This window comes from Rhinatrema bivittatum, chromosome 1 (genome assembly GCF_901001135.1).
Source record: "Rhinatrema bivittatum chromosome 1, aRhiBiv1.1, whole genome shotgun sequence".
Classification (NCBI taxonomy): Eukaryota; Metazoa; Chordata; class Amphibia; order Gymnophiona; family Rhinatrematidae; genus Rhinatrema; species Rhinatrema bivittatum.
The window spans coordinates 34919220-34940870 of record NC_042615.1 but is presented as its reverse complement, the minus strand read 5'-3'; the positions used below and the strand labels follow the sequence as shown (position 1 = coordinate 34940870).

At 47.1% G+C, this 21651-nt stretch overlaps 1 protein-coding gene across 3 annotated transcripts in view; it reads left to right on the top strand.

Annotated features, from left to right (window-relative positions):
• Positions 1 to 21429, top strand: part of SLC7A11 (solute carrier family 7 member 11) — a 139610-nt gene extending 118181 nt beyond the window's left edge. For all 3 annotated transcript variants that reach the window (XM_029593502.1, XM_029593674.1, XM_029593585.1), the window contains exons 11-12: positions 5133 to 5310; positions 19728 to 21429. In XM_029593502.1, the coding sequence (XP_029449362.1) occupies positions 5133 to 5310; positions 19728 to 19792 (243 nt within the window). In that variant the 3' untranslated portion in view covers positions 19793 to 21429. The remainder of the gene's footprint in view (positions 1 to 5132; positions 5311 to 19727) is intronic.
• Positions 21430 to 21651: the final 222 nt, after the last annotated feature.

The window sequence follows — 21651 nt, the reverse complement described above, 5'->3', positions numbered from 1 at the left end:
TCCACTGGGGAATCGGACGAGGAGGAGCTGGAAGAGGGTGAGCTGCGTTTCCAGACTGAGCACTTGCCGGTTAGCCTGTTCAGACAGCAAAAAATAAGTGCTCTCATTTCTAAAGTCTCAAAGGAGTTGTAGGGGCAGGTAAAAGAGGACAGACCCAAGGGTAACCCAATCCTGTCAGGGATTAAGAAGCCAGCCAGAGCATTGTGCTGCACTTGGCCATTCATGATCTGATGGCGGCGGAGTGGGACACTCTGGAGCTGGCCCTAAAGAATTTCAGAACCATGGACGGCCACTATCCCCTGCACGAAAGGGAGAAATCCTTTCAGACACCTCAGGTGGTTGCTGCAGTGACAGAACTGTCAAGAAGACCCACAATTCCTGTGGGAGGAGGCGCAACCCTCAGGATTCCACAGGATCGCAAACCAGACACATGCACAAAGAGATCCTGTGATCTGGCCAGTTTAGCCCTGCAAGCGGCAATTTGAGGGGGGCTATGTGGCAAGGGCAATGGTCTGCTGGCTGCAGCAAGGGCAGCACCAGGGAGGTCCGGAACAGTTAACAATGGAAGCAGCAGCAGCCTTTTTGGCGGACATCTTCTGTGATATCATAAGGATCTCTTCTGATCAGGGGAACACGGCAGTTATCTCGAGGCCTTTGCTATGGCTAAGAAATTGGGTGGCAGATTCAGCCTCTAAAGCAAGGTTAACCAGGCTGCCCTTTGAAGGGAACCTGTTATTTGGTGAGCGTTTGGCCACAGTGGTAAAGGAATTTGGAGAACCAAAGGCGCCAAGGCTGCTGGAAGACAGGAAGCCCGTGGCCAGAGGCCCCGCCTTTAGACCTCGTCCGAGGGACATTAGACAGAATAGACCAGGGCTGCAGAGGGCTAGGTCTTCCGGGAGGTCACAGTCCTTTCAAGGCAGCAGGCAGGGAAACTGCGAGGGTAAGTTCAGAGTGGCACCTTCAGGAAAAAGGGGCCTTCTGACAATTGCGGAAGCCACTCCTCGATCCCACTAGTGGGGGGGGCACCTGCAGAAGTTCTACAAGGAGTGGGCCCAGATCACAGGCAACAGATGGGTGCTGGAGGTGGTTCGTCAGGGTTATGCGTTGGAACTGAAGGCTCCAATGCGCAAAAGTTATGTCAGAGCCCTGTTCAGGGACTCAAAGAAAAAAGCGGTCTGGAAGACAGTCCATGGGTTGCTAGTTAGGTGCCATTGTTCTGGTACTGAAGCAGGAGCGAGGAAGAGGAAGATACTCAATATATTTTATTGTGCCAGAGGAGGAAGGCACATTTCGACTGGTACTGGATCTGAAAGGGGTAAACAAGGAGCTACCCCATTTTCAGACGGAATCACTGAGGATGGTGGCTAGGGCAGTGTGCAAAGGAGAATACCTATCCTCCGTGGACCTCACAGAAGCATAGCTGCCCATACTGATCAGGCAACGCCATCAGCAGTTTCTGAGGTTCACGATAGAAGGGCACCATTTTCAGTTCAAGGCACTACCGTTTGGACTTGCAGCAGCCCCCAGAACTTTCACAAAGGCGATGGTCGTAATAGCGGCATTCCTCCGCAAGGAGGGAATCCGCGTCCACCCATGCTTGGACGATTGGATGATAAGGGCCAACTCGGTCCAGGAGGGGATGCAAGCAACTCAGAGCGTGGTGCAGGTATTGCAAAGCTTAGGCTGGATGGTGAACTAAGCCAAAAGCCACGTGCAGCCATCTCAGGAATTGGTGCATCTGGGGGCTCGATTCGACACAAGAGTGGGCAAAGTATTTCTGCCGCAGCAGAGGATTCAGCAGCTGCAGCAACAGGTCAGGTCATTCCTGAAGGCCCAAAGCCATACAGCCTGGATACCTGGGGTCCATGACATCAACAACAGAGGCAGTTCCCTGGATGAGAGCTCATATAAGACCACTACAGGAGAGTCTTTTTTTCCAGGTAGTTGAAGCAACAAGGATCCTTCTTTTAGCCAAGACACGAGGCATCCTAGGCTGGTGGCTGTCCAGGACCAACCTTGAGAAAGGAAAAAACCTAGAGGTCCCCCAGTGGATAACAGTTTCCACAGATGCCAGCAGGAAAGGATGGGGGGGGGGGGGGGGGGTGCATTGCAAAACACACACAGCGCAAGGCCGCCGGTCCCCGCAGGAGGCAAGATGGTCAGTGAATGCCCTGGAGACAAGGGCAGTCCGGCTGGTGTTAGAGGAGTTTCAGGAAATACTCCGGGGAAGAGCAGTGAAGATTCTTTCAGACCGTGCCACAGCCATGGCCTATGTGAACAAGCAGAGAGGCACAAGGAGCAGGCAGGCCCTGAACGAAGCCCAGTTGCTGATGCAATGGGCAGCGACATCGCCGCAACCCACAAAATATTCGAGCAGATTTTTTGAGTTGCCAAAAGCTGGACCCAGGGGAATGGGAGCTGGTGGACGTCGCCTTCCAGCAAATAGTAGTTAGATGGGGATGTTCCAGTTGGGACCCGATGGCAGCCCACAAAAATAGAAAGGCAGATCAGTACTTCAGCAAGTCAAGAAGTGGCCTAGCCATGGGAATGGATGCAGTAACACAGTCCTGGCCGCAAGCAGCGCTATTGTACATTTTCCTGCCAAGGCCCTTGGTAGCCAGGTTCATCAGGAAAATTGCCGGTCACCCAGAAATAATAGAATTGGTGGCCCTGGATTGGCCAAGATGCCTTTTGGTATGCAGATCTTCTCAGGTGCAGCACATCGGGACCAATAAAAGTTCAGCCTGATTGCAGGGCTGCTTCATCAGGGCCCAGTGTACATGGAAGATCAAAATCCCTTCTCACTTATAGCCTTGCTATTGAAAGACAAGAATTGCGGAAGAAGGGGTGTTCCAAAGAAGTAATCTCTACTTTATTAAAGGCACGGAAACTCCCCCCCCCCCCCCCCCGAGTGTACACAAGAGTTTGGAAATGCTTTCAACATTGATGCGAACAGTGGGCTGCCAAGGCAAAGAAGGCAGACCTGCCAGTAACCTTGCAATTCCTGCAGGCAGACCTGGAGAAAGGCCTAGCGGGAAATTCTTTAAGGGTGGCAGCAATTGCCTGCTTCAGAGGACAGATTAAAGCAGCACCTTTAGGTGCACAGGCGGATATATCTAGATTTCCAAAAGGTGAAAATCAAGTGCGCCGTCCGAGAAGAAACCAGGTACCAGCATGGGACACAAACCCGATGCTGAGAGCACTAACGCAGCCGCCCTTCGAGCCAATCAAACAGGCATCGATAAAGGATCTCACGCTGAAAACGGTGTTTCTGGTGGCAGTCTTTTCAGCGAGGAGAATCTCAGAGCTGCAAGCCCTGTCATTCAGGGACCCGCGTTTGCCATTCTCCAGGAGACAAAGTCACAATTAGACCGGTCCCTTCGTTCTTACCCAAAGTGGTGTCACGTTTTCGTATGAATGAGGCGATAGGAGAGAAGGGAGGGGGAGTAAGAAGCCGAGCATGACAGGTCTGGATATAAGAAAGATCCTGCTCAGATATCTGAAGACCGCCAACCACTTCAGAAAGTCGGATAGGTTGTCAGTGCTGTACGCAGGGCCACCCAAAGGGGAGGCAGTGTTAAATGCCTCTATCGCAAGATGGATTAAGGAGGCAATAGCCTAAGCTTTCGTGCTCGGGGGGGGGGGGGGGGAAAGGTGCCGGAAGGTCTCAAGGCTCACTCCACCAGAGCCCAGGCAGCATCATGGGCAGGATCCGGAGCAGTTTCACCGTTCGATTATCTGCAAAGCAGCTACCTGGGCCTCGCTGCCTTCCTTCACTAAACACTATAGGTTAAACGTACAGGAACAGAGGGATGCGGCATTCGCAGGCAGCTATGGAGCACTCCCGCCCGGAATGAGCACTGCTTAGGTACATCTCTGTTGGTCTGGACTGGTCTGCAGGACGTGAAGGAAGGTGAAATTGGGCCTTACCTGCTAATTTCCTCTCCTTTAGTCCTGACAGATGAGACCAGAACCCACCCTAAGGAATTTTCATTTCTTTTTTTTTTTACCTCTCATGCCTTATTTACAGTAATTATAAAAGAAGGGAACGTATCGAGAGATAGGGAGCAGGAAGATGAATTATTCCCTGTACTGTGAAAACCCGAGGACGGGGAAGAGCCGACATTAAGGTTCCGATTTTAATTGCTTTTTCACAATGCATTTTGGGTTTCTTTTTCTTCTGCCCTTGAGACACAAGGATATAGAGTATTTTAAGTCACTCGTCGGAGTAGCTAGAATCAAACGAAGTACGTATCCAGGAAGAGAAGGCTATGCTACCGCTCGCGGACGTAGCAGAAAGGAACACATATCCAGCATGGGCAATAGACTACTGACACCTTCTCCGGTGTGATCTCGTTATATTATAGAGAAGCGCCATGAAGGCAAAGAGATTGGTCCTCCCTCTGCTGGTAGGAGGAAATCCACGTTGGTCTGGACTGGTCTGTCAGGACTAAAGGAAAGGAAATTAGCAGGAAAGGACCAGTTTCACCTTTTATCAATAAACTGCTAGTGTGGTAAATACTGCAAAATGTTGACCTAGAGCAGTGCCTCACAAGGTTTTCAAGCTCAAGGCACACCTACATTAACAAAAAATGTGTAGCACACCGACCTCCACAGGGAAGGCAATGTGAACATGGAGAGGGCTCGTATTATCAAAAGAAGAGCTAGGGAAGCACTGAAAGCTCCACCAGTCTCTCTTCCAAATTTTAAAAGAAAGGGAAAGATGGGACAGAGACGCACATTAGCAGTGTTAGACAACACTCTGAAAAGGGAGTTTTAGGATGTCACTTTCACTATTGTCTGCTCTGTATTGGGGGTAAATGATGCTGTTTGCACTAAATGGCAGTCTTATTACAGACTGACCATTCCATAATTACAAATACGCATGTATCTTTAAGGTTACTTAGGACTGCTTCCTGATCCAGGTCACTCCTGACAGGCTGATCCACTTCTGGTTTTATCCCAGTGCAGCTGCGGAATTGTAGATTTCATTTATTTTGCAAAGGCAGAAAATACAAGACCTTAGAAGCACTGAGGCAAACTCGTCCTATCAGGGTTGACCTGGGCCATGTGTCAACCCCCAAGGTTACTGTGCAGCAATGGACATACATTTGTTGTGTTTGTATTTTCAGGTGCCATTGTTTATTCCGGCGCTGTTCTCTTTCACCTGCCTCTTCATGGTGGCCTTATCGCTCTTCTCTGATCCCATCAACACGGGGATCGGCTTTGCGATCACTCTCACCGGTGTCCCTGCCTACTACCTCTTCGTGATCTGGGATAAGAAGCCAAAATGGTTCAGGAGGTTCTCAGGTAAGATGGCGAGCTCTGTCCCTTTGTGTTAGTAGTTAACTCAGTTCAAAAGGGAAGCCAGTGGATACAGCTGTGAAGGAAGACCGCCAAGCGTCCAAAAATCACGGTATGTTCCATTGCCTCTGGCAAAAATCTATGCAGCAGGACACAGGAAAGAGCAGCCTGATCTAGGGTATCTACAGCCCTTTAAGCTGTGAAGGGACTGTACATGGGGTAAGCGATGCTGAGGAACAGGTGATGAGGTTTGACGATACAAATGGGGATGTGCATAACATAGTCATTGAATGTTTATGCATCTACTATGCATCAGATGTGTTACTTTCTCTACATCTCATAATGAATCCTCATGTGGAAAATGCACTAAACATTATGTAATATTAGAGGTCCCTCTGCTTTTTTGTGATATGGAAGCTCAGTACCCTATAGGTATTCATAGATTCTCGCTACTGTCAAGAACTTCAGATATTTTAGGCTAAGAATGGTGTGTGTATGTTTTTTGTCCTAGATGATGTTTTGAATTGTCTGATCACATGGTGAATAGATTTTATGTGCGTACCTTATTGTTACACGCTTTTATGAATGCACATCTATTAACCGCCACGATCTAATGGAGTGTGCGGTAAAGAAATAATTTTAAATAAAAGAAAAATAAAGTTTTGGTGATGTGTTTGACGAGGACTTAACGTGAAAGAAGACCCAAGGCTGACAAGCTGAAAACAAAAAAAAAAAAGGACAATGAATGAACAGAAGACAGGCCTCCCTGGGGGCTTCCAGAATAGCGAAGACTGTGAAATGTGGATAGGCTGGAAGTTGTTCAGAAAAAAAGAGTCATGTGAGGCAGCAGTAAAACCGGACTCGGAGAAACAGGCCCTCGCACTACCCATCAACAAAAAAAGGAAGTGGTGCCCCCATTACCTCTTGCACACATTGTAACGCGGAGGTTCCCTAAGGCACACGAGGGGATCCCATCAGCCAGGGGTAACCAAAAATGTTCAACTTCACCTGGTTCCTGGACCAGATGCAGGCTACCAAGCAATGCCCGTTCCTTGTGGATACCTTGACAAAACCAGAGCCGCCGGGGGCTTCTCCAGGTCCGAACGGTCGCGGCCGCCGTCAGAGCCTCCCGCGCGCTCCTTCGCGTCAAAACGCGGCATGGAAGGAGCAGTTTTGCCTTTCCAACGCAGCCGGCTTTCCTTCTAATTAAAACAAATCTTAGCTAATTAAAATGCTGTGCCTTTGGCAAGCTGTTCAATTAGATGGGTCAGGATGGCAGATGGGTTTCTAACAGGGAAATAAAAATAAATAAACGTTTGCATTTGAGTTACTGGGACCCTGGCAGCGTGGGAGGAGGAAGGCCGTGAAAAGAAACAACGTTTTACCTGTTGTGACCATGCCCCCCTCACTCCCCTGGAGCAGGCAGCTCTCCAGGCTCTAAACGCAATAACCTGCTGCATCTCTTCCCCCCCATGGCACATGAAAAAGATTATTACCCTGGGCCCAGATGCCTCCCGAACAGCAAAGCTAGAGCGTTAATATTTGTGAAAGAAGAGCTCGACAGAATGACTTTTTGCCATCGATGCGTACATCAAATTACTGATTTTTATTTTTTTTTTGCCTATTTTTGTACCGTATAGTTCAAGAGAAGTATTCCTGCCGCACGCTTGCTAATTATGTTATTACTCGGCTAGAAGAAGCAGGAAAATGAATGATTTTAAGCAGGGCCGGCGGAAGCACTAGGCGAACTAGGCGATCGCCTAGGGCGCTGAGCATTAGGGGGCGCCGAGCCGCTGATGGCCAATGGTCGCCGGTGGACGTCATCCCAATGGCGGCTGAGCGGGGAACTACTGCTATGCTGTGCCGGATATACACAGCAAGAAGATCGGCAGGACCGTGGTACAGTCGCATCTAAACATGCTGGTGCTCCTCCTCCTTCCTGCCCGCGCGGCCCCGGAAGAAAAATGTTGCCGGAGCCTCGCGGGCAGGAAGGAGGAGGAGCATCAGCCAATGCAGGAACTTCTCTTCCTTCCTGCCCGCGCGGCCCCGGAAGAAAAATGTTGCCGGAGCCGCGCGGGCAGGAAAGAGGAGGAGCATCAGCCGCGTGCAGAAGAGGATCAGCGCGGCTCGAGAAGACCGGCGCCGCTGCAGAGCCCATCCTGCAGTGGCCCGTGAAGAGGAGGCCCAGAGGTGAGAGAGAGACTGAGGGTTTGTACAGTGTGTATGTGTGCGTGTATGAGATGAGTTGAGAGACTGTGTGTGGGAGTGAGGACCTGAATGTTTGCAGAGACAGCATGTGAGAGCCTCTGTGTGTGTGAGAGAGACAGCATGTGACAGTGAGAGCCTGTGCTTGAGCAAGACAGCATGTAGGAGTGAGAGAGAGCCTGTATGTGTGTGTGAGTCAGCATGTGACAGTGAGAGCCTGTGTGTAGGAATGATTGTATGAGAGAGAGAGCATGTGACAGTGAGAGCCTGTGCTTGAGCAGGACAGCATGTGGGAGTGAGAGAGAGCCTGTGTGTGTGAGTCAGCATGTGACAGTGAGAGCCTGTGTGTAGGAATGATTGTATGAAAGAGAGCATGTGACAGTGAGAACTGTGCTTGAGCAAGACAGCATGTGGGAGTGAGAGAGAGCCTGTGTGTGTGTGTGAGTCAGCATGTGACAGTGAGAGCCTGTGTGTAGGAATGATTGTATGAGAGAGAGCATGTGACAGTGAGAGCCTGTGCTTGAGCAAGACAGCATGTAGGAGTGAGAGAGAGCCTGTGTGTGTGTGTGAGTCAGCATGTGACAGTGAGAGCCTGTGTGTAGGAATGATTGTATGAGAGAGAGCATGTGACAGTGAGAGCCTGTGCTTGAGCAGGACAGCATGTGGGAGTGAGAGTTAGACAGGATGTGCAAGAGAGAGACTGTGTATAAATGATTGTATGAGGGACAGCATGTGAGAATGCCTGTGTATGTGAGAGAGAGAAAGCATGTGAGAATGAGAACCTGACTGTGTGTTTGAGGGAAGCAGACAGATGGAGAGAAAAGAAATATGTTATAAAAGGAATTGGCAAAAAAATAAGAAAGGGAAGGTGGAAAAAAAAAAAGCCTGTGACCAACCGATTAGAAAACTAAGATCAGACAGCAAATGTAAAAAGAAATAAATTACTTTTTACTGATTGGCACATGTAATCTTTGGGAATGTGCAAGAGTAGCACTTTCTCTATGCGGATCTCACAATGTGCGAGATCAGCATAGAGGAACTGGAAGCCCATGGGGCCTGCACAGAGGAGGCAGCAGAATGGGCTTCAGTGCCAATAGCAGCAATCAGCACCTCCGCAATAGCCATACAGCAGCAGTGACAGTGGCAGCAGAGGGATGAGAGAGGCTCTGAGGTTGCTGGCAAAAGAAAGAGAGGGGGTCTCTGCCTTTAGTGTGTGCATGTGTATGAATGGGAGTCTGCCTGGCGGTGTATGTGTGTGAATGCATGGGTGCCTGCCTGAGGGTGTGTCTGTGAATGAGAATGTATGGGTGTCTTCCTGGGGTTTGTATGTGTGAGAATAGGTGCCTGCCTGTTTGTGGTGTATGTGTGTGTGTGAGAATAAATTGGTGCCTGCCTGGGGGTCTGTGTGTGTGATGAATGTGTGCATGCCTGGGGGATGGGGAGGGAGTGGTGTGAAAATGAATGGGAGCCTGCCTGGGGTTCAGTGTGAGAATGACTAGGAGCTTGCCTGTTGTGTGTGTGTCTGTGTGAGAACGAGTGGGAGCTTGCCTGGGAGTGTGTGTTTGTGTGTATGTGAGGGAGCCAGTGAGAGTGAGCGCATGAGTGTGTATGAGAAAATCCAGGGGAGTAAGAGTTTGTGTGGGGGTGTGTGTGGAGGGGGAGAGAGTGCCTTAGAGCCTGAGTGTGTCAGTGTCTGTGAGAGCGAGAGGTTATGGTTGGGTATAAGAGCATGAATGTGTATGTATGTGACAGTGTATGTGTGAGAGAGAATGGACATGTGAGTGTGTGTGAGAGAGAGAGGATAACCTCCTAATCCTCGAATCGACAATATCAGGGTGACTGGAAATCAAGAGCTCCCATGTATGGACAGCAGGGGCTTTTTAAAATCCTTATTAGTTTTAATTATTGTGTGTTATTTGATATATGTACTGTTTTGAAATATTTTATTGGTGTGTGGGAAATTGTAAAAAATGTATATGATTTTAATTAATAGAAATTCTATTTATCAGTAGTTTTAAAATATTTTATTAGTATGGTTTTACTATTATAACTGATGCTTTGTTTCTTGATTTTATTTGTTTTATGAGGAATGGTTGTTCTGTTTTTCCATTGCTAATACACAGAGTCTGGCTTCTTGGGGTTTCCATTTCAGTTTTTTCTAATTTGTGCTCCTTTATTTTGTAATCTGTATTTGGTGAGGGTCTGTCTCTGCTCTGTGTGTGTGACCATGATGAGAGATTCTGCTATCATATAGTGTCTGTATAGAGATCTATAGCAATTGGGTTTGTTTTGTTTCCTCAGTAGGTGGTGTATTGGTATTCTAGGACCCAGTGTAATATTTACCCTTGCTTTTTCACAGGTAGGGTTATTGTTGTTTGAGTCCTTGGTGTTATTACTGTTATGTTATGATGGGATTGCAGTATAGATTTTGGGTGTCTCTTTTGCGGTGCTTTATGTTAGTTCACAATGTGCCTGGCAGTGGAAGGTGTTTGTGCTGCTGTTACTGTGAGGTGACACCAGAATTTGAAAATATCTTTTAGTATGATGAGCTGTAAGGGAAACATCCAAGCTCCATTGTTTGGGGGAATTTCAGTGGATGCACAGAGATACAGAACTGGAGGTGCAGGATTTGTATTGACATTCTGTCCCTTCCTATATATTCCAGACTTCATTCTCATAATCATATAGAATTAGTTGAATGAGGCTATCAAATAATTTTATAGTAGTTTTACTAGAAGTGTGAAACTGGCCAGCTTTTTAAAATAATGCAGAGGACCCTTTGGACTTTTTTTAACAACACTTTTTTTTTATAACCAATTTTAAAGCAGGATCCATGCTATAGAGGTGGGTGTGATGAAGAAATGTCATTTTGGCTCCCCCCCCCACCCAAAACAAATTCTTCTGTCTAGAGATGCCACTGATTTTCTGTGGCACACAAATGCATTGGCCCCCGGGCACCGGAGACCCTTGGTGCGCCACTGGGTGCGAGCCATATGGGGCCGCAAGTGGTGGCAAAGAGGAGTGGAGATTTGGCAGGCCGCAAGCAGTGCCCAATCTGCTCGCGACCCAGAAAACCCCAGTCAGCGGGCGTGATTGAGAATGAGGTAGGAGTCGGGGCCGAGACCGGGGGGGGGGGGGCGCAAGGAAGAAGGCTCGCCTAGGGCGCCAAATCCCCTTGCACCGGCCCTGATTTTAAGACCATCTGGAAGTTCCCAGGGAATCGGTCCAGCACTGTTTGGATCGAGCCTGGCGGTCTTCAAGACAGAGAAGCGAGGATGGTAACTCTCCAGCATGTGAACCGGCAGTACGGTGCCGCAGCGATAGGGTCCTCCTCGTTCGTGGCCTTCCCCCTTTCCCGGGTTTAAAACGAGGGGCGCCTTCTCTTCTTCGCCGTCCTGCTGTGCAGCCGGACCCGATCAGCCCTCTGTGGGCTCTCCGGGTTTAACATCACCAAGCAGACAGGCAGAGGGGCTTCCCAGCCAGGCCACGTGCTGGGCACATTCGACTGGTGCTGCTTCTGCAGGATAGTCAGACGAATATCCGAACATCTCGGAAAACGAAATCTGCTTATTCCATTGCCATTTGTTGCCACCTGTTGAGTCCAGCCTGGCAGGGGGTTTTTTTGGCTGGGTTTTGGTTTTTTTTAATCTATTACAACACTGATTGCAAACCCCGGGACGGACCGACATTTGTTTATGAACCGGGGCGCAGATGTGAAAAAAGGTGCAGGCCGGAGCAATCAAAGCTCAGCCGCATGCCAACCAGCGCAATCTACCTCATTACTAATAAACATGTCAACCATTTTTCCAGATTTTACCAGCCCTAAGAGTGTCACAGGTTAGCTGGTTTACCTCAAGTACGGTGAAATTCACAAGTCAGCGAGATAAAGGTTAAAGGCAACCATCTTATTTATTTCCATCCCTCCCTCCCCGCAGCTTGAGGAAAATATCTTTTGAGAAGAGGAATCTGGATGCTCTGAGAAATGCATGTGGCCACAGGATGGCAGTATTGAGCCACGGTTTCATTTTACCATTGCTCTGCAGATAGAAGCGTTTCCTCTTTAAGGGAGCGAGGCAATATATAAAGCTGCTGTTGCCAGCTACGACATTGTGGCCTGTTCTTTTGTAGTTTTTTTTTTTTTTTTATTCCTCTGTTCATGAAAACCTGAGGCTTGTAGAAAGGAGTCACTGATGCCTGTCTGAGAGACCCAGACGATATTAGGTCAGAGAGCAAACAGGACCTGGCAAAGAGCATTTAAGTGAATGAAAGCCACCTTGCGGGGCATCCTGAGGAAGCAGGAAAGCGAACAGCAAGGGGGGGCGAGAGACCAGCCTCCCAGGTACAGAGTAATTATAATAAATAATAAGAAAAAGCCCATGCAAGCAGGTGGGAGCCGCTCGGTGATTGAGCATGTGGATCGCCCCCCCTTGCTTTGTCCATGAGCCTCACCTCTGCAGGAATAAAAAAAAAACTGATTACAATGTACCTGGGTGAGCACATGTGAGAAATGCTCTCTGGTCTCCAGCATGCAGCAGAGTCCATTTAAGATGCTCCTCCGAGGTCTGGGTAATGCATTTAACCAATCTTCTGCAGTGTCCGTCCAGATCTATTCTTCTTACTTAGCAGCAATTGTAAATTAATTTAACTTGCTTCCAGGTTATATACACTGAGCTTCCCCTGCATGCAGCCTGAGTTTACCACATTTTTCTTTATTGTAAATGGTAGCAGTGCACGTACTATTCATGGGAATCGCTTACTGTACTGGATGTTAACTGAACATAAGGCTTGCCATACTGGGTCAGAAAAAGGGTCATCAAGCCCAGTATCCTGTTTCCAACAGTGGCCAATCCAGGTCACAAGTACCTGGCAGGATGCCAAGGGGTAGATAGAGTCCAAGCTGCTTATCCCAAGGATAAGAAGTGGATTTCTGCAACTCTATCATAATGGTTTATAGACTTTTCCTCCAGGAACTCGTCCAAATCATTTTTAAACGCAGCTACACTAACAGCTTTCACCACAGTCTTAATTAAGCGTTGAGCAAAAAAAAAAAAATTCTCTTAGTTTTAAATGCATTACCCAGTAACTTCATTGGGTGTTCCCTGGTCTTTGTACTTTTTGAAAGAGTTCCATTCCACTCATTATTTATAGACCTCTATCATATCTCCCCTCAGCCTTCTCTTCTCCAAGCGGAAGAGTCCTAACTTCTTTAGTCTTTCCTCATAGGAGAATTGTTCCATCCCCTTTATCATCTTGATTGCCTTTCTCTATAGCTTTCCTAATTCTGCTATATCTTTCTTGAGATGTGGTGACCAGAACTGCACACGATACTCAAGGTGAGGTTGCACCATGGAGTGATACAGAGGTATTATGATATTCTCTGTTTTATTCTCCATTCCTTTCCTAATAATCCCTAGCATTCTATTTGCTTTCTTGGCTGCTGCTGCCTGAGCAGAAGATTTCAATGTATTTTCAATGGTGGCACCTGCATCCTTTTCCTGAGTGGTGACTCCTAATATAAAACCTTGCATTGTGTAGTTGTGATTTGGGTTACACTTCCCCTAAGTGCATCACTTTGCACTTGTCCATATTAACTTTCATTTGTCATTTGCATGCCCAGTCTCCCAGTTTAGCAAGGTCCATTTGCAATTTCTCACAATCCTCTTGTGATTTGACAACTTTGAATAATTTTATTTCATCAGCAAATTTGATCACCTCCCTCACTGTTCCCATTTCCAGGTCATTTAGAAATATATTAAAAAGCATCAGTCCCAGAACAGATCACTGGGGCATTCCACTAACCACCTTTTTCCACTGGGAAAATTTACCATTTAGCCCTACTCTCTGTTTTCTCCTTTAACCAGTTGGCAATCCAAAATAGGACACTGCTGTCTATCCCATGACTTTTTAATTCCTAAAAATGTCAAATGCTTTCTGGGAATCCAGAAACAGTATATCAACTGGTTCATCTTCATCCACATGATTATTTATACCTTGAAAAAAAATATAGCAAATTGGTGAGTAAGACCTCCCTTGGCTAAATCTGTGTTGGCTGTGTCCCATTAAACTCTGCTCATCTCTATGCAAATAGAAGGATAAAGCAAGTTATACAGTGCAGTAGCTTTCAGAGAGTTGCACTCCTTTGTTGCGGTTGGGTTTGTTTTACACCTTTTTACAAAATGAAGAAAAATAATGAGATAACAAGTGAGAGGACAAGTGATGGAGAGTGCACAGATGAAATTTGCATTTTAATTGCAGTTGGTAGACTGATGAGGACATCACTTGTCAACGCTCAAAGCCGGATCATGTTCTACAAAGCAAAAGAGTTGGCTCAGTTGAAGTGCACTGTTGAAAGCAATGTAGTATATGATGGAAGAGAAGGACCAATTGGCCTGCCTAGTCTGACCAGTGTCATCCTCTCTGGTTCTCCACCACTTTGAGTGGATGAACATGCACAGAACTCCCATACCTCAACCAACACCAGCATCAACAAGTCATTTCCCTGATGCCACCTCTGTCCTCTCCATGTGCCAAGCAAGCCCATACCCTACCACAGCACTGACTACCTCCACCCCATCCATTAATCTATGCCAGGTATCCACAGCACCTCCTGGAAAGAAGGTCCTTCTCATGTTTCCACCGAGTCTAGCATATGATAGACGAAGTTGACCACAAGAAAGGGTAAGGCCCGTCTGCTCTGCTTATCCCACTCTGCTAAGGATACGTCCCACCTGCCACCTGGAGAAGTTTGACTACCTGCATACTATTTCTCCTTTTCCAAGTCCGTTTTTGCTGTCCTCCTGCTTAGTGCCTTCAAATCCCGGTAGGTGGCCCTCACTCCATGAGCAGCTCCTTCGGTATCCTGGAAGATGGGCCACATTTCGGGAGCCGTTCCTGTTGGACCCTAGCTAGTGGCCCGCACAGTACATGACCCTAGCAGATGGCCCATATTCCATGAGCATTTCCTGCTGGGCCCTAATAGCTGACCCCTACTGTAGTGGCTAACAGAATCTGACCTGTGGTTCAAATTGTTATTTTTAATGTTACTGTTAGCTTCATTGAGCACACCGTACTGTAGAATAATAATAACAACACACGTCCCCAGCCTTGCTGCTCGGACAGGAGAACCCACAGTCAGCCCAAGTGAAGCTCTGTTTTAAAAGGGTCGGGCTCCACAAAGTCTCTTAAGTCTTGCTTTCCTTGCCCTGGTCAATGCAGATATTCAAATGCTCTGTGTTATTGCTGCTTCATGTACTCCTCAGCCTAGAAATGAGGGTTCTCTAGCTCTGTGCAAAATTAAATTGGAGAGTGCTGGTCAGTATTTCATTCTGGTACTGCTTTCCGAGTTCTCAGTCCATGTAAAAAATGAAACTGCTTGCACCGTAGTGAAACCCTTCCATTTCAACTGGAATATTGGAGGGGGGTGGGGTGGGGGGTGGAGGAGAAGCCGCACAGTCATTTGCGTGGCTTGTTCTCATTGTCCTATGGTACTGTACTGCTATGCACTTTCATGACATCTGGTGTTTGGATGGTTGCTGACAGGATGTCAGATCAATAGTATAAATAAGGAAGAAAGCAAAAAAGGAGACCCCCCTCCCCCTTACCCTCCATTGTCTGCTACAAGACACTTCCAGTTCACCTCCCACTTCACGATCCTAAGCTCAGGAAAAAGACAACGTGTTCTCCTCAGAAACTGACTTTTATTTATTAGGTTTGGCAGGATTTGGCATTTAGAAAATAACAATTCCTATTTCTAACATCCTGGCCAGTTTTCCCTAGAGATAGTTCTGTACCATGGGTGGTTTCACACACGCCATAAACCTTAGCCTGCTTAATATATTAATACTTATGGCTAACTTACTTACCCCTGGTCCCAACTTCAGGCGGTATCCCTGGCTGGAGGTCTGGAGAATGTGTGCAGGGAAGGAGACTTGCTTCCTGGATTTGGTACTAGCAGAGCTGGCGGCAGTCCAGGAAGGAGACCTGCTTCTGGCTCTGGTAGTTGCCAGGCTTTCTGGGGCTTGCTCTCACCCCTCACCGTCTCAGATACCGTGTCACTCTCCTCACCTGAGCAGGGTGTCTCCTCTCTCCGGTCTCCTCTCCCCACTCTCCTGGCCACACCCAGCCTTCTCCCTCCTCGATAGCAGGGGGTGCTGGTCTGCCTAGGGCTCCCCTTTCGCTCTTCTGGTTCTTTTTTCTTTCAGGGGCCTTTCTCTGGTTTCAGGGGTGCTCTCGGGGTTCACTCTTTCAGGGTCTCATTCCCAGGGTCACTCCCTCCTCCTCATTTGCCCCTGTCTTATACTTTCCAGCTGATAAATGTGCTTAAACCCATGCATAATCACGTGGTGGGTGGAGGGTCTTTGCTGCACTGTAGGTCTTTCCCCCCCTCCCCATTTCCTCAGGGGGAGTACTGCCACATCTCTTTTCCAAGCTGTTGTGCCAGAGTCAATGTTTTTCTCTGTCTCAGACTGCCCGCCCCCCCCCCCCCCCCCCGCTCTTTCCAAGGGTGTGGGGGTCTTTCTGACCTCTGTTGGCTGCTCCATGACTCCTGCTTAGGGGCTTTGCTGCTGTACTGTTCTTCTGCTTTGGTCCTGTTTACCCAGGCACTTAAAAAAAAAGCAGGCAGATCAGGATAAAGTATCCTTCAGTGTAAAGATCTCTTGTTTTTCCACTGAGACAGTGTTTTGCGGTTCTGTCAGTATTTGCCTGCATACGTCTTTGGCTATTATGATTCATATTTGGTGCTTTCAGTGGTAAATCTTGGGATATCTCCCTACACCACCACCCTAGGACTTGTGGTTCATTGCAGGGAGCTCTGAGAGGACAGTGCTAATAGGTGTGGAATTAACAGGCGCAGCAGCATCACACTGCTTTGTTTATTCATGGAAAACCAGAAACCCCGTCTCCAAGCTTTTTGTGTGCTTAGGGGGATGCACGTGTCTGTCTGTCTGTCTGCAGGGAAATTACCAAAGTCTCTTTTGCCCTGTATGTTTGTCGGAGCAGGGATTGCCTCGTGTGGTTTTGTCAGCGCTGTGTACATCGAGTTGTGCTATAGAAGTCACGGGTAGTTATAGTGCTAGAATGAGGTCTAAGGAGGGATTCTCTAACACATTTCAGCACTGCCCTAAATGCATACGCTTAGGAAACCCCAGGGATGGTAACTTTCAAAATCGGCAACCGTGCGCGCATACATCGGCCGGTGACCAGGGACCTGGCCATTTTATAACACATGCGCGCATGATATAAAAGAGTCTGGCCATGTCAGTCAAATTTTAAGTGGACGCACACGTGTGTGCGCAAACCCTGCTTCTACCACGTAAATTGGGGGATTTTAAAAGGGGTGCCTGCCGAGTCCCAGTTTTGCCAGTTCCATCCCCAGTTTGCCAGGTTAAGAGAGAGGTCCCCCGCCCCCTCCCCTAGTTTGATAGCCTTCGCTCTCCCCAGTCAGCCCTGATCTTAAAACCCCACAGATCTGCCTATTTTTCTTTAGATTTTACCTTACACGGCACCCGTAGCAGAAGTCAAGTCACGCCGCAGGGGGCCCTCGGCGCGCGCCGGGTCGCCTCAGGATTTGCGCGCACATCTGAGGGTCACAGCCCTGCTCCCGTTTTGAACGCTTCCGAGATCTGCCCGCCGCTGCGGGAGATACGCGCGTAGTATCTCAGCGGCTTTTAAAATCTGCTCGGCGTGCCTGAGCCCGGCTTCTTTGCGCATCCCCTAATGAACGCACGCCACGGGCTTTTATAATTCCCCTCTTTGCTTTGATCAGGGGCTTGTCTTGAATATTAAGATGTTTGTCCTCCTTTGGAACCAGACAGCTTGACAGCGAGTGATCCCTGGAAGGCTCTTTAAAGCTGAAAGATGGGTGCTGCACCCACCAACACCCCCCATCCGAATCGGAGCGTTTTACCTGTCTATCAGACCTTTCTGGGTAGTTTTAGCTCGGAAGTCAATGTGTCACTTATTTATTTTTTTTTTCCAATTCGCTTGCCCGATGAACTTGCCTACCAAAATCGCACATAGCTTCCCTTTACCCAGATTTTACAGTGCAGGATCATCCTCTCTAGTCATTTTTCCACTAATAATCTTGAGCATTTTGCATGTGCAGAAGTCGGAGTAATTCACGGTCTCCTCCAGGCAGCTCATTGCTGGTTCTTCTCAGCCTGGACATCCTGGAGTTTGCCTTCTGCCTTTCCTGCTTCCATGCTAACCTGCTTGCTTGTTCCTTCATCGTGTGAAGACTTCGTTTCGCCCTTAAAACCCTCTTTTCCAGTGTACCCCACATACCCTCACTCCGACTCTTCTGCGTCTGTCTCCCTCCCTCCTCGTTTTACCCTTTCATGTCGGGTACCATTTTTTCGTTTGTTTTTCACGCTACTGAAACTCGGTCGCGTGTCTGCTTGGAGTCATGGGCTTCTCTTGTATTTCCTAATCTGTCTACATGCTTTTCGGTAATGAACTTTCGCTCATCTTTTTCTTAAAATGAATACGCCCGAGAATGAAATATCCTTTCTGCTACATCAATCCCTCGTTGGCTTTCTTGGCTTATGATCCTAAACTTGCCTCCTCTGCCCAGAGCTTTGGTATCTCCCTAGAACGTTTGCGCCTTACGTTACGTAATATCTCAATGTAACCCCCTCCCTGTACGGTCACCTTCCCAGCCCCGGGGAGCAGGGTAGTTGCTATCCCGAGGCGGGGGAATGGATCTCCGGGGCAGGATAAGAACACTCCACATAAACAAAGCACTCTCCAGGCGCAAGCTGTGCTCCAAATAAATAAATAGTTTCCTGCAGAGTCTTCAGTGACGGTTCAGGGAGATGCAGAAATCAAACAGAATCACAGGGTTCGACGCGGCAGGAAAAGCGTTACTTGCCTGCCGGCTTCAGATGGAGCCGCTTCCCGCCTGCCCGCCCTTATGTACAGTTGCTTGTTTGCGGTATTAACCGTTTATCGCAGCTGGGGTGGGCGGGTTGCCCGAGCCGATTGGGGCTCAGCCTGGTGCTGAATGGTTGTCTGACTTGACGGTGGTCAGGTCAGGCCCCACGTGTGGCTCCCTGCAGGGTGGCGGCGGGGGTCACGGGAGCGGCTATAGCACAATGCTGGTAACTAACAGGCCGGGTGGCCCGGCGGTGTTCATCTTGCTGGCTGGTGGCGGACGTTCACTGTGGCCTGGTTATTCCTTGCTTCTGTTGGGCTCGGGCTTCTGGATTGTCGTGTGAAATGAAGCTGCGGCCTATTTGATCCCAATCTGTTGTCAGTGTATTTATTGTATTTGTTATTTGTTAAAGGGGAGGATGCTGGGAGAAGGGTTACATCACAAACAGTGCATAATCACAATAAAGGAAGGAACAATTAATACAATTATGCAATCAGTGTTGCTCATGGTTGCCATTTTCTTTACTCTGTTCCTCCTTAATCATGATTTTATTTCTTCACATCTTAATTACTGCAACTCTCTGTTCTCTGATCTCCCAAGTCCCAAATCTCTTGACTTCTGTGTGCCCTGAAAGCTGCTGCTGCTTGCCTTGTCATCCTCTCCATGCCAGTCCTCAAAGAGCTGCACTCTCTTGTGTTGCTTTCATTCTTAAAATCCCTCTTTGGAACTGCTCTTGTTCTGGTTTTCTTTCTGTTCATCCTTCTCGCCTTTCCTTTGCTCTCACTCTTAGCCATCTTAGCCCATAATGTAGCCAGAGTGGATGGCAGAGCTTGCTCCTTGCATTCTGTCTAGAATTAACGGCTAGCATCCCTTTGCCTCACAGAGATAATAACTCTTCTTAAATCCCACCTCAAGACTCACCTCATTGCCCCCCCCCCCCCACCTTTGACTGCTAATTCCTTCGTATGCTGCATTTTACCTCATGCTGTGAAGTATTTTGAATACTTTAACATGAAAAGTGCTTCATAAAATAACATTTATATAGAATTGGAATATAACCATCCTATTGTGATCTGGTTCTAATGCCATCCAAGATATGACCATATTTAAGATCATTCAGATTATTTTGCAAATTGAGCATCCGTGGTCTGAAAATCTGTGCAAGTTAGCATCTTGGGTTTACATTTGGTTTTTGTTTTATTAGTAGAAGAGGATGTCCATGGGGGTGCGGTGCTTAACGAAAATTATGTATGATGTTATGGCGGGTAACCACGTGTGCGGATCGTGTGCACCAAAGGAACCTTCTGCTACTCACACAACATTTTTTTCCCCATTTTTCTTACAGACCGAGTAACTAGAACATTGCAGATAATTCTTGAAGTTGTACCTCCAGAAGATAATCGCGGTTAATGAGCCATCCCACGGTGAAGCAACAGCGGCAGTGCCATACCTAGATATTCAAGTTTCAGCTGTGCACATGAGTTTAGGGGAGAAGGTTGTTTGTTTTCTACGAAGAGTTCTGAGAATGGCACTTAGCCAGGGGAGGATGCATTGTGGAATGCAATATATTAGCTTCAAGATGAAAATGAGCACATATTGCTTATCCAGTGGTCTACATGTACTATAGCAGTAGTGCAAAAGCATTTGCTGCAGAATATTTGATAATTCATAAAAAGGGGATAAAAGTCATCTATCCAGAAAAGAGTATGATCTGGCAAATGAAGCTAATATTTTGTGTTCTAGACTCTGCGCCTATATCTTGTAGCATTTGTTTACTTTTTTCAAAGTCTTTCCATAAGCAACGTAGGGTGTTAGCTGTGAGAACATGCATACAGCAGACGTGAACTGTCTTCTTAAACCAATACTGACTGCTGGGCATGGGCACAGCTTTGAATTCATCTCACTTTTATCAAGGGGCTAGCAATAACACACTGTAAAGAATTATTGCCCTCTATGAGATTGCACTATGTCAGAATCTGTTGACTCTCCAAGGTTTACATTTTTTGTTGTGTTCTGGGTGGAATATTTGGGGAAAGTTTCACGTCATCCTACTGCTCATGCCGTCAGCTTGCCCCTTTCTGTCTCATTAACACGCTCTGTTGGCACTACAGTACTTAAACTTCCCTTCCACACAGCGTGTGCCAACCTCGGTCGTTTTTCTATTGGGCTGGCCCTAGTAGATATAAAGGTGAAGGGATAATGAAGCCCTTTCCTGTTTGTTACTGTAGAGCAGTGCTAGACATTTGGTATGAAAACTTCCATGCAATGCATGTTGAGTATATACTTGAACGAAATGGTGTTGTGCTTGTGAAAATCAAAGGTTCCTATCCTGTGAATGAGCTGATCCCTGGGTATCGGCTCATCTTCTGCTAATGAACGTTTGGGGCATAGGTCAGTAAAAGATACACAGATCTTGAACAAGTGTTTTCAATGCTATCATGTATGTACAGTACATGTATAAGTTTAGACATATTGGTGGAACAAAAGTGTTTTGTTTTTCTCCTTTAGGCTATTGTTGGGGCACAGTTTCCCGAACAATGTACACACATATGTAATTTAATGCTCCTATTTTACATAACTTATAAAGACATTTATTTATTTGGATGGGAGTTTTAATACTTTTAGAACTCCTGCTATAGTGATGCCAGTTCTTGTTTTGCTATTGCAAACGAACGGTTGTGGAATCGTTGACCACGACCGTGTTCAGGGTGATGGGAACAAAGTGACTTTGACTATGACGATTGGTCCCTACTGTGCCACATTACCAGTTTGATTTTAAATGTCATAGAGAGGTCAGGAGTCAACATACATTCGCCACTTGCATTCCTTCCACATTGGAACTTATTTTATGAGGTACCGTACTGTAAGATATTGCATAAGACATGTAATTATGCAATGCTGTAATGTTTTTAGTTGTGAAGCTATGCAAGGTGTACAAATAGAGAACTTGATTTCTAATTTGGAATGATATGGAGGCATTAACAGGATTGCTGACAATTGCCAACGATTGAATGTTTTCTAAAAAAAAATAAAATAGAATAAATGCATAAACCTAAAATGTGTTCTTTTTCTTGAGCGAGATTAACATCGGAACCAAAAGCCTTTGCAAGGAAGATGACTCTGTGGCTTACAGGAAACATGAATCCACAAAGAAGTTAGAAGTCAGAGATGTTAAGATGGTTAGAACATTGTGCTGTTCAGTTCAAGACATTTTTAAGCACATTCATCCAGTAAGGTCACATTTTTTCCAGGCTTTCTCTCAAAGCACT